At 40.2% G+C, this 13,654-nt stretch overlaps 1 protein-coding gene across 1 annotated transcript in view; it reads right to left on the minus strand.

Moving 5' to 3' along the window:
* The window catches only part of CDYL2 (chromodomain Y like 2), a 59,498-nt gene that overhangs the window by 8,927 nt on the left and 36,917 nt on the right, over positions 1-13,654 (minus strand). Inside the window, exons 3-4 of the mRNA XM_074550817.1 lie at positions 9,706-9,923; positions 3,153-3,325 (exon numbers count right to left, since the gene is read on the minus strand). Coding sequence (XP_074406918.1) covers positions 3,153-3,325; positions 9,706-9,923 — 391 coding nt within the window. The remainder of the gene's footprint in view (positions 1-3,152; positions 3,326-9,705; positions 9,924-13,654) is intronic.

The raw sequence follows: 13,654 nt of genomic DNA on the forward strand, positions 1-13,654 counted from the left end.
TGATGCAGCTCTGTTCACAGTAGTAAACCAGGAGATCGCAGTCAAGACAAAGAGAGTGAAATAAGGAACATGGTTTTTGTCTGTTCAAGACCATTTCTGTCTAGAGGAGAGCAGGGTTAAGGAGAGTTGTGATTAGTTTTTGTTGCAGATACAATGCTGTTCCCTTACCTCATTATTTCTTTGGTTGTTTATGACTGAGTAGTGACTGTGGATCACTGCACCTCATTAATTCCAGAATTTTGAGAACCTCTGTAGTTACGTAAGTCTTTCAGACAGGACTGCAGTTGTGAATAGGGATGTGATGAATGATAGGTAAAAAGAAAGCAAACCAAGTATAAATGGTGGCAGTAAATCTGAGGATCCTGTGGAGGCAGATAAAACCAGTGTTGTGGAGAGAAGCGGGAATCATGGTGATAAACGGGACTGGAAGTGAATATGGAAAAGCAATTTGGGATGTGGAGAGGAAACATAATGTGGAAGAAGAATAAAGCAGAACACATTAATGGAGGGGAAGGGTTGAAGAAATCTTCAGATGAGTGAGCAAGGAAGGGAGGACCTGGCGAGAGTGGAACTCGAGAAAAGACACAGAGAGCCTCTGTCATGAGGGAAGAATGGGGAGCACAGAGGATGGTAAAATGAATGGGTATGGAACATGCTACTTCTAGGATGGTGTGAAAGGCTACACTGGGAGATGATGAGGGGAACAAATGCCTGCCTTTGGTCTCCAGAAGCTGCAGTGACCAGCACTCCATTTATCTTTGTTTCCTGTTGGGTGCCTTGTTTCAGTGGGTTGTCTCTGTACCCTGAACTTGGCACGTTTCCTTGTCTCCAAACCGTAAGTTCACCCAGGGAGTTTCTGGGCTACAGGATCCTTGTTTCAGTTCAAAGCAGTCTTTGAAAAGGCTTTCACATTATAGCTGTTGTGCAGTAGATCCAGATGCTTAAATACAGGAAAAAGTGTCTGCAGGAGGCTTCTGGATTTGCTAGAGCACATCTGGGAGGCTGACCATGGAATACATGCTGGGATGCTCAGACACCTCTGCACTCTTCCAGGCTCTTGCTGCTGATCAGGGCTTGAGGGCTTGTAGGCTTTACGTCCAGGGCTGTAAAGAAGCTGAGCAAGTAAATTTGTCCTTGTCTGTTTTCTTCTGAGCACACCCAGACTGTTGTGGCTCAGGTCCCACAGCGCTGCCCAGCTGCTGGTGTGAGCCCAGTGCTGGGAATGCCTTCCAGGAGTCCATCCCAGGCCTCTGCAGGTCACACTGTGCAGCCTCTCTGCCCTTTCCCTGCTCCAGGACAGCGTGGGGATGGTGGCAGCTCACTGGTGGGACTGGGATGGGTCTGGGATGGAGCTGCAGTGCTGCACATTGTTCACTGCCAGCCCCAGTGACTGATCCATTCATGGGAGAGGAGACTTGATAGGGACTGAAACTTCAGCTGTGACTGGTACAGGAGAGCCACGCTTGGAAAGTGGAAACACATGGAAACCAAGACTTCAAATTCACTTTGATACAAGTCTAACTTGATGTAAAGCAGCAGAGGCAGAGATCCATGGATGTATTTTAGGACATCCAAACCATTGAAAAAAGCAATGGACATTTTTCTTCTCTTATTACAGTTTATTTTCCATGAGCTGAGTCCTTTGTTCGCAGAAAGCACAGGGAGTGCTAAATGGAAAACGTAGGGTATTGTTTCCAGAAGTACAATAAAAATCTATTTTCAGTGGGCCTGAAGCCGACATTCTTGACAAGGTACAAGCAGTACATTGTACCAGTATTTCAAGAGTGTTCTGTGAGTCCAAGGGTGGAAAAACTGAGTATCACAGTCTGGCTCATTTAAATGTTGGATTGATAAGTACACCTGTATATTAGATGTATGCAAATAAATGTAAACTTATGTAGCAACACTTAACTGCACAATTTTTACAATAATACTAAATTTGTATCTTTTGGTGGGTGGTGAGTGTGCCTGTGTTTTCAAACAAGAATTGTGATTTTTTACCCTCACTTTTTTTTTTTTGTTTTACATTGTTAAAAAACCCTCACATTTAAAAAATAAACTTAGATTGTGTCCTTCAAAGGGTTTCTCTTTTAAAAAATATCACTCCATGATATTTGAGCATATTTAGGGTCTTATAAACAGCTTGTAACTTACTACATTTAAGAAGTATCTTTTAAAGTCTTTCAAAATAATTGCTACTTTGAGAATTTCACAATTTTTAAACCTGGAATCCAAGCTGATCTGCAGTAGTTGTAACCAAGATAATTGGTGGTTAATATACTTTGTGTAATATCTAAACCTGATCTTACATTATACTAATAAATCCCAAGTAGACATATCTTGTAAAAAATTCTTTAATATTCCTTCATAGTATTGTTGCATAAAGTTTTAAAGCTCTCAGAACAATATTTATTTGTAGAAAATGGGAGGGAAAAAGGGACCAAATTGTCTCCTGGTGAAATACCATTGGCTTTAGTGGAATAATATTGATGTATACTGGAAAATCTGCCTAGTGGATAATGGAACATTTGGTGATGTGTTGTGCAGATTGATTTGCAGACTGCATGTCATAAACCCTGGAATTCTATTAAGGTGATGTGATATATATATATATATGTATAAGGAAAGTTGCATTTTAGTTACAAAAATAAAATTACATTTACATATATATTAAGTAATTTAAATTTAAGAAGAAGAGTGGAGACCCTTCTAGTAAGGTTCTGAAATACAGTGGCAGACTGCTATTTCAACAGAATATAAGCCATGGATTCCCATTTGGACTGAAATTAATTAAAATGATGAACATTAAAACAAGTAAAAGATCTGCCTTTCAGGAGCCACTTTAGAACATGAAGCAATACTGAATTTGGAAAAACAACAACAAAGTTGTATTTGATTTTGGAGGAATGATTTGAAATATTAAATACAGAGAATTAGAATAAAATAAATCCCTATGGATATTAGCACTGGTATAAATGTGCTTTCTTTTCTAATATGGAAAGGTCCAAGTTTCTTTTTACTAAACAAATTTGCAGGACTATAATTGGAATGCAATCAACATTTAAATATACAACATTTTTGGACCTGATAAATATCTTTATAATCACACACTGCATTTCATAATTTAGAGATCATAGGTAAGCTTGGGTCACCTTATAGCTTCTGCAATCCTAGTGCTTTCCTTTCTTCTGTCATTGGATAACCTGCCAATTAAATATGAGTAATCTAGGCCACTACAGAATACACTTCCCACTGCGCTGAGAAGTAAGAGTTTACTGTCATCAGCTGATGCATTGCACAATGCTCTCCGAACTTCCTTCATGATCTGTGGATAAAGAAAAGTAAACAATTCGACATGCATGCCGTGGCAATATCATTTCCCTACTTTTACAAACCTTATTGATTTTGAGAGACTTAAATTTTGGGCGCTATTAATAGTTACATCAATTATGTATAGAATTTTAATATAGAATGATATTAGAATCATTAGAATGATAACACTGAGAGTTTGCAGAATATTTTCTATTTGGCAGTGCTTTCTTGATGTTTTACTAATTCCGAGAGGTTTTAGGACTTGGGGATTCTTTGTTGTATGGGAAATTCTACCCAGCTTATGCTATTTGACTGCAATTTAAATAATTTCAAATATCGCTTTTTAATTTTCATTGTGTACATTACTGTATTCTTGGGAACATATTTATCACAGCAAAAGCCTATTATTAACCTCAACAGCTTGAAACCAAAATTTTTAAACCCCAGTTTTCAGTACTTCAACTACTTTGGTTTACATAACTACAACCAGAGCAAAGCAGGACAAGAGGACATCATATACATCAACATGACAAATATATTATTCATTTTTACAGTTTACAAAAGCTAAATCATAGAAGTCCCTTGAAAAAGAGACATTTTGACTTTGTTTTAAAACTGGACCAAGCTATTAATTACACCATGAATCATACCTAATCAAAATTTGTATAGAATTGAGCTGCTGGTATTGTAGGAAAACGGCCTTTCACCTGCACAGAGAATTGTTTCCTAATGATTTTTAAAAGGAAATTTTATTTCATAAACTTCTGATGGGTAACTTCTTGTTTGGTCACAGTTGGGCATGGTTTGTGAGCTGGAACTCATTTCAGCCCCCTCTCCTCTATAATGTGCTTCTCGTTGCAAACAATTTACTCCTCACTGCAAGGGCCCTGATTTCATCTAGTGTGACACCTCCTGTCCTTAATCATACCCATGTGCCAAAGTATTTCCTATAGACATGGTCCTGCTGTCTCAAAGCTTTCTCTTTTGCACCAAAAGCTTTGCTGTTGGTGTAAATTTAGGTAAGAGAGAGCTAAATGTGGCTGGGGATTTAAATAGAGTTTCCATGTGAGAGAAACCCAAGATTTTTTAGCCTGTGATTATTTCTGTTCACTACTTTCTGCTACCAAAACTTCTTTAGATCTCTGAAGTGCCTTGTTTAAGAAATGTCCCTGAACACTGAAGTTTTGTTGATGCCACCCCCTGGTTAGCCTTTTCATAGAAATCCTATGGATTGTGCTGCTTTCCCTGTGGGTTTGTGTGAGGATGAGTATTGCTGGCTGCTGGGACTGGCCCTGAGAGAGCAGCTGGTGAACTTTCAGATGCTTCACTTCCACAAGAGCACTTCAGAACGCCTGTAATACTGAGTGTGTGACAGTGCGTGGAAGTGAAGTAATTAAAAGCTGCAGAATTTGGAAGTGTATTCGAAATTCTTACGCAGGTACAAAAATGTCATCAGCAATTTCAGGAGCACTGTTTATTCTGAGAGTCTCAGAGGCTGTCTCAGCCCTCAGCTGGGAGAAACACAGCAACACTGCACATACAATGGGGAAACAAAGGGGAAGACCCCCTAAAACCTTTAATTAGTGTTAAAAGAGAAACTTTAGAATGTGGTAGATATTAAAATAAAAAAAAAAAAAAAAAAGAAAGTATTTTGGTTTTCCTAGCTCCATCTGAATGCAATGTTATCCTCTCAATTCACTGGAAAAAAATCTCACAATCTGCTCTTTCTTAGGGTGAATGTATAAATAATATTAGGGAATACATTTTTCTATCCAGTGAGGAATGCTGCATTAAGTATGATGCCATGATGATACCCATTCAGCAATTGTGGGGACAGTATTTCTTTTTGAATGCATTTGATGAAAGTTTCTGAGGCAGCATTTACACAACAGAATGGGCCAGTTATTTAGGTTATGGTAGTTGGCTGGATTGTAAATTTAGACTAGACCTAGTGCTTCACTTACTGTTTTATTGAAACACAAATATATCATAAAATTATCACCTTCTCAGAAGTTGCTTATATTTTTAATCCTGTCAAGTAAGTAATCTCATTAATTCTTGAACAGGACATCTTATATTGCAAAATAAACATGAACCAGTTAAAAACTTAATTAAACCTCTAAGAGCTTATTTTAATGCCTTTTGCTGGAAGTAGGAAATTTCCAAAGGTATTTGGTGCCCTTTGCTTTCCATCTTGCTTACATTCTGGGAAAATCAAAGAGCTAGGAATTTATCACCACAATTACACAAAGTATCTTGAACAGAAGTCTCTTGTTCACATAAATAGAAGCACTAGTTAATAAAAGTTAACTTTTCTGAATCTCTGAGGACTCACTGTGCTATTCCTAAAGGTAATTTAAGAATATTCTTAAAGATAATTTAATTTATTCTGTAAATATTACTGTAAACCCAAATTTTAAAGCCATTTTGTTGTTCTTAGAACCTCTTCCCCACATGTGCTTTTTTACGTAAATAAATTTTGTGTTACTGATTCTGAGTCCTTTCTGTCCAGCACCTAAAAGACTTGGGAACCTTGAAAGCTGAAGGCACAAACACTGGCCCAAGCCCACAATTTACTTTTGTGTAGAGAGCAGAACTACACAGAACAGTAAACTTGTACCTGCCTCTTTTTTATTATTTCCAGGGTAGGAAAAGTGAAGGCAAACCAGTGCTCCAAAATGTACCTGGCAGAACTTTAAACCTTGCTATTCATATTTGAAATTTGAAACTTGATTCTTGTGTAAGAGAAGATACTTGAGGTAGTTCTGTCACTCCTGGGTGGAAGCACTGGCTGTTTTAGAGAATATTTCACTTTAGTTCAGGGGAAGATTAACTCCTAGCTCTGTTAATAGTGTTAAATGAGAAGAGGTGATGGGGTCCATTTAGTCGGAAAGAGAATTTGGATCCTTGAGATGTGCTGAGTTAAAACAGCAGCAGCACCACTGGATAAAGAACTTCAGGAGCAGCAAAAGTCCCACAAGAAAAAATGCCCTAGTGGAATTCATAATTAAATATTTCAGAAATGTATTTAACAAACAAAAGTAGCAAGCCTAAGCTACTGAAATAAGAACAAGCTGTGCTGTTTCGTGACACTGTTGTGGAAGTTTTATAAGCTCTTGTAAAAAATAAGAAAGAATTTCTGTAGTGCCCTGAACATTTCTGTAGAAAAAACTCAATTACTAAAGAAGCACCAAGCCAACGTCAATCAGTGCAAAGGCATCTGGAAAGAGCATTGGCACATTTCATGCTAAAATCACCTGCACAATTGGGGTTACCAGTATGAAGAGTCAGCTAGACTTCTCTAGACTTTAATTTTTTTTTGGATGTAAATAAGTTATTTGCTATTTTAATTAAATTGGCATAAATACCAGAGACCAATGGTCGAACACAATTATTAATTTCATCTGAAGATTCCTATAAAGCCCAAAGGGAAACAGAGCTGTGGAGGGGTGAATGGGATTTTGTATAAGCTTAGGTTTAAAAGTTTAAAATGATTGTTTGCAGTGCACACCTTTTTTTTTCTTTAACATAGATGGCCAAGTATAACCAGGCCACTATTTAAGCACATCAAATAAACCTGCTCTGAATAAATGTTTCATTTGCTATTTGGCAAACATAATTTACTGAATGTCTAATAAAGCTTGTAGTTAGCACTTCTTTACACAAAGTGAAACACACTTTCTTCATTTTGTAGGAATTGTGTCTTTGTATTTCGTATTCACTGGGGATAAAAGGCATCAAAACTGAAAATGCTCTGAACATCCCTAAAACACTTTGTCAGTTTGCCTCACCTATGGCTATGGATGACAAACTGCAGGGACAAGTCATTCAACACCTTCCTCCTTTCAGTTCCTGGGGTTTTTGCTGTAATTGCCAGCAAGAATGTGAAATTGCCAGTCCTGGAGGTGCTGGATTTTGTGGTGTGAATGATCATGGGCAGCAGCCTGGACTGAGGCCAAAGGAGCTCTTTCATGTTTACAGCCATGAGTCTTCCAAGGGCAAGAGCCTGTGATTGCTCTTGGCCTGGATGAGGTTTAAACAGACAATCTCCATGTGGAGAACTCAATACCTGATTAATTCCTGACCATCCTGGTCACTAAAGTGGTTTTCTAAAATGCATTTCCTGGTTTTCAAGTGAGCTTCAATAAAGGTTCTAGAAATAGCCTGTGCTGGTGATGCAGGGAGAGGACTATTACATGCTTATCATTTATTCTTCCACAGAGGTGGGTTCCTGGCTTACTGAAAACTCTCAAAGGATGAAATGGATTGGTTTGGCAGATCCAAAGAGGCTGAATTAATCCCCTGGTTAGAGCATCTGAACTCTGCTGATGTGGAACAGCACAGCCAGCAATGTAAAGGTATGTCTGCTCTGACTGAACACAGACAGTCCATGATTTCATATTTTTTCAGGCCCTTGAGCTCCTTCATCTAAATTACTTGCAGTGTCAATTAGTGGTAGTTAGACAGAGATGGAGTGATGGATTTGATGCAATCTAGTGCATTTTAAGAAATTAGTGTTAAAAGCAAGTGTTGGGTGTTCTGTGGTAATTACCAAGACAGTCTTTCTGAATATTAGATAGTTTAAAAACTAGGAGTGATAAATGTTGTGTACCATCAGTTTTAGCCAGTTAATATCACTCAGTGTATTGCTGCCCACGTGTATGTCTGCATTTGAGAAGGGGACTCAGGATACCTGCCCATTGTAGGTAATTAACTACAAAGTTACTAATTTTCTTATTGAATGACATGATTCCCCAAAGGTACAATCTACTCTTCTCTCAGGTGCTGCTCAAACTGGTATGTCATACACTCTTGAAGTTGCTGTGTGGGACAGAGGGGGCAGAAAAGGCCGAGATCTCCCCAGTGAGGGCAGCCCTTGGAGGAGCTCTGCCTGCGGGAGGCTCAGCCAGGCCAGGCTGGTGCTGGGAGGCAGCTCCTGCTGCTCCCTCCCTGCTCCATGGCAGCCCTGGCCATCCAGCAGGCCCTTGCTGCCTGGGGAACGCGCTCAGGTGTGAACATGATCAGGTGTGAACAGGCTCAGGTGTGAAAACAGGGCTGAGGTGTGGGACAGGGCTGAGGTGTGGGACAGGCTCAGGTGTGAACAGGCTCAGGTGTGAACAGGCTCAGGTGTGAACAGGGCTCAGTGTGGACAGGCTGAGGTGTGAACAGGGCTGAGGTGTGGGACAGGGCTGAGGTGTGGGACAGGCTCAGGTGTGAACAGGCTCAGGTGTGAACAGGGCTCAGGTGTGAACAGGCTCAGGTGTGAACAGAGCTCAGGTGTGGGACAGGGCTCAGGTGCAGAACAGAGCTCAGGTGTGAACAGGGCTCAGGTGTGGGACAGGCTCAGGTGTGGGACAGGCTCAGGTGTGAACAGAGCTGAGGTGTGGGACAGGCTCAGGTGTGAACAGTGCTCAGGTGTGGGACAGGCTCAGGTGTGAACAGGCTCAGGTGTGAACAGAGCTGAGGTGTGAACAGGCTCAGGTGTGAACAGGCTCAGGTGTGGGACAGGCTCAGGTGTGAACAGGGCTGAGGTGTGAACAGGGCTCAGGTGTGGGACAGGCTCAGGTGTGGGACAGGCTGAGGTGTGAACAGGGCTGAGGTGTGAACAGGGCTCAGGTGTGAACAGGGCTGAGGTGTGAACAGGCTCAGGTGTGCCCTCTTCTCTCCAGGACATCCATCCTGATGCCAGCACTCATGGACACCCCTTTTCTTCCGACATGGGAATGGTGTCCCAGGGCATTGCAGCCACAGGGAACGGAAGGAAAAGCTCCTCAGCCCTTGCAGTGATCCATGTGTGTACTGGGGTGGTACAAGCTGCAAGTCTGAGTCTGCCCCTGTGTGTATAATGTTTGAAAAAAGGGAATTAATTTCTATCTTTTATATGTTATAGGACTTTATGTAATTCAGCTGAGGATAGAGCCCCTAATTGGTTACGATTTCATAAATAAATACCTTGCTTCAGAGAAAAAGTAATTTGGGATCAAGATGGAATTTAGAAAGGCTGTCTTAGGATATAGGCTGAAATTCTCTGTATACAACTGGAGCACTATTTAAATTAGTAAAAGGAAAGAAAGCAGATTCTCCTAGGATAGTAAATATCAGTAACTTCAATGTGTGAAAAGCTGCTTCACACAATTCCATGCTGGAAATACTGATTCTGCCATTCCTTTAGTTTTATTTTTTTTTTAGCCATGTGAATTAAAATTTAATTTCCATTGCATTCTTTTGGATAGGAATCCCAAGTGTGAAAAAGTTAGATATGTCTGTACTCCAGACTTTTCTAAGTTCATCAGTTAGGGAAAAAAATACATAAAATCGAATTCAAGTGCAGTGTTTGCAAGATAACCCACATATTGGGATGGCTTTCTTTGGCTTTTAGGGCTAAACACTTACCTCTGGGGTCAGTGCATTGTTCTCTGAAGTCTGACTTGACAGCAGAATATGAGTGAAACCATCTTCTTTGCGGACCACAATGTCCCTGAAGCGACAGTTACTTTCATTTTGGCGCACGCTGTATCTCAGTCTCTTATCAAACACATAATCTTTCTCTCCATCGAGTTTCCTTTTCACAGTGCTGTGTAGATTCAAGCTTCCATTGGTCAGGGAAGAACCTTGCAGATGGAAAGAATTGAAGCGTAATTACCTCTATACCATCAAAGAAATGGAGTGATACTCTCTATTAGCTTCAGTGAAAACAGATAAATATAAAATAACAGGAAAAAATAAATTTAAAAAAAGTGCCTGGCTAGTCAAATGTGGCCTCAAGCCATTGTTCTTATTCTGTACTCCAATGTGCAGAACTTTTTGTTCTCTGATCAGACAACCTCTAGACCCAAGGAACTGATGCCATTTTGGAGAGTATCCAGCAGGAGGGAAAAAAGAGAACTATGAGAAGAAAGATGTAATTCCTCCTTAAAAACAAGTAAGAGCGATAGTAAGTCAGTTTTAAAAGACAGTTTATTCTGACTTACTCTGTGTATGAACTGCAAACCATTCCTTTGCTGATGTCTACAGAGTTTCTGTAATAGGCAATAGATGATGATTGGTAACAGCGCTGAGTGGGGATGTTGAAGGAGCTTTATAAGGTTTCAATGTAATAATCCTTTTCTAATTACAGATATTTCACACTATTGCCATTAAAAATAAAGCAGAGACAGGTTGTTGAGGGACAGAGATTAAAGTCACTGGTTTTTGTTTATATAGATACCAGCCCACAATGCAGTATTTTTAAGAAAGGCCAAGAGAGAGCTGAATGAAAACACCTTTGTTTGCTCTGTTCTTTACTCCTGCCAAACCTGACCTGTTCCAGCTCCTGGTTTCAAATATCCAGGAATTTTTAAAGGGCAGATAACATGAATATTAGAATAGAAGTTTAAATTTTAGAGTTTAAGTGACCACCATCCAATTAAAACTGCTCTGCTGGAATAGAATTGAGCAGTGAATTCATGACAGATGCCTCTCAACCAAAATCACTTACCCTCATTTTGGATTAGCTCTGTTTCAGCTGGTGCTTACGTAGGTAACTGATCTGTCTGACACCTCCCAGTTGGCAGTGGCCTGTGGAATTGTTCCCAGTGTGTGAAATGCTGTGTGTGCACTGCAGCCAGGAGATGGGCTGTGAGAGCACAGCCAGTGCCCAGCGGGTGTGACAGGGCTCATGTGGTGTGTGCGTGTGGGCACTCACACATCTGCTCACAGGGATCCACCTGCTCCAGGAGCTCTTCAGTCAGTCAGGAAACTCTTTGTTCTTGTTGAATTAAGAGATACCATCTAAAGCATTGCCTGGGTTATACTGAATAGAGGATTTGCCTGGTGCAATGCAAACATGGCCAAATTCCATTAAATCATCACTTTAAAAAAATCATTTGAAACCAAAAGAATTGGAAATTTGTTTTCTTGACAAAAAGTGTCCACAGGTGTAGAAATTACCATGTGCTTGAACTTTAAATGCTATGAATAATTTCTTATGGCATGTTTCTTCTTTTTCCTTAGGGTTTTTTTTTTTAGTGTATTCTTTACATTAAAACACTTAGTACACTTTACATCTCTATTTACAACAGAAATCATCTTTTGAAATTACTAATAGAACACCAATGTCATTGGGAATAATGTACTGAAACTAATTAACCCTTTGACTGAGCCATGCTATTAAATATTACACTTTTATCTATTCAGTGCTTAACAAGCAATAAGCTACTGAATTGTGATTTCAAACTCCCAAAAAAAGTGTAAATAACTTACAAAATCAGAGGCACAAATGCCCATAGAATGGAAGGTGTGTCAGTCTAACTGTACTGATTATCTACCTGGAAGATATGCTACATCTATTTTAAATACAGATGGTAAAAGAATAGTAGAAGATTAATTCATTCAGATAATCCAGCTCAACAAAAAGTCTCACAGTAATTTTTTTGGTTTGTTTTATTCTTTCTTATGTATTCAGTTTGTAAATGAATGCATGATGTAAGGAACTATAGATCTTATTATAGTATTTTAACTATCTGGATGCCAGCTCAAAGAAATTTAATCAGAGGAAAGATCTAAATTCAATGCGAGAAAAACATAAATGAAAAAGTGCCATTTCCAAAAGTGGATCATTAAGAGAACAATATATAGTGAGTAGCTTGTTGTTCCTGTGTCTCCAGTGCACCCCTGTAATCTGGTTTAATCGGATAAACTGGAGAAAACGATCAGCACACTCTAAAGACAGCCCTGCTGTGGCACCAGGCCCACTGAGCACTGTGGGAGGTGCTGGAGCTCCTGCTCTGGAGCCACTGGGATTGGCCCTGCATGAGGGGCAATATCAGCACCTGCCCAGTGCATGCAAGGGGAGCAGCACCAAAAATGACTGTGACAGGCAAAAAGCGACATTCAAAGACCCAAAGGAATTTGTACTGCACGTGGAACAAATTAAGGACGTCACCAATTAACTAAGGAAGCTTTAGATACATCTAAGTGTGGTTTTCTGGCTTAATTGTGAGTATTTGGTGCTCGGTCTAAATACAAAAAGAAAACAGAAAAAAATGGGAGAAAATGCTCTTTACTGGGAGTTTAATCTAATATTACTTTGTATTTAATCAGCAGTAGAACTTGTTGAATACCTAAGCCAACATTTATATTTGTAAGAAGCTTCAATATTTTTTAAGGCAACCTAAGAAGTTCCCAGACCACTGCTGCATGCAGTAATCCTTCTCCAAGAATGGCAGTAAAAGAGGGCAGTAAAGGATGCTATTTAAGGACAAAATGCAAGCTTGGTTGCTTTCTGCAGTCCTTTCCCATAGTATCATCCCCAAATGTTGTATAGAAATATGAGAGGGCTCATCCCTCCTGTTTCCTTCAGTGTTTGCTTGTGGACCTTTTCATGGATTTCTCTAATCCCCTTCTGAGCCTGTTGATGCTGTCTGTCTCCACAGCTTCCTGTGGTATGAGTTTGAGAAGTTGGGTAGCCACTACACAGAGAAGAATTTTCTTTCATCTGTGCTTTTATCTGATGTTCCACCAGTTTCAGTGAGTGGTCCTAGTTCTGCTATCAAGGGATTTCAGGAGCAGCAGTTCTGCATTTAGTATATCTGAGGCCTTGATGATTTTGTAAACTTTGATTGTGCTGCCCTAAGCCACCCCCTCTCCAAGGCTCTTTTATTCCTGTAATCCTCTTCATTTTAGCTGCCCATCCCTGCATCTTCTACAGCACTGCACCACTGCCAAAGGCTCTGACACTGGGGTTCCATTCTCCCCGGGATTGAAGAAAACACATTAGAAATTTATATTCTAAAAGGCCGAGACAGACAAAGAGTGGGAGAGGAAAGAGAGGAAAGGGAGGAAAGACTGCACTGACCCTCAGTGCTCTGGGGGAGCTCCACATCTCCTTCACTGCTTCTGCCCACTGCTGGAGGACACCTCAAGCTCCTGTTATTTTTTTATTTTCAGATACATTTTTTGAGTACATTTATTTTCTGAATGTTTCATCAGAGCCAGTTTAATGGTGCAGTCCCTGTGCCACCACCCTCCACAGCAACCCCAGCACAGCCACACCATGAGTTGGTGATGTGCTCTGGCTGAAAACTCACCCTGCACAACTGGTTAATTTTCAAACAGATGCAGTTCACCTTGTAGCCTCAAAAGTATTAAAACTGGTGCAGAGGGAGGGATGGGAATAACAATCAGGGTGTCATGGGAAGGAGAGCTGGACTGCTGCTTTTATTAGCAGTATGCATTTCTGCTGGATGGAAAGGATGATGGAGCTGAGGCTTTAATTTTTCTAGGTGAAATAAGCCATGCTCCCTCACTCTCCCTGGAAAAGCAGCTTGGCATTCCTCAGCCTTCCCAACAGCCTTTAACTGCC

Source organism: Zonotrichia albicollis, chromosome 13, assembly GCF_047830755.1.
Source record: "Zonotrichia albicollis isolate bZonAlb1 chromosome 13, bZonAlb1.hap1, whole genome shotgun sequence".
Lineage (NCBI taxonomy): Eukaryota > Metazoa > Chordata > Aves > Passeriformes > Passerellidae > Zonotrichia > Zonotrichia albicollis.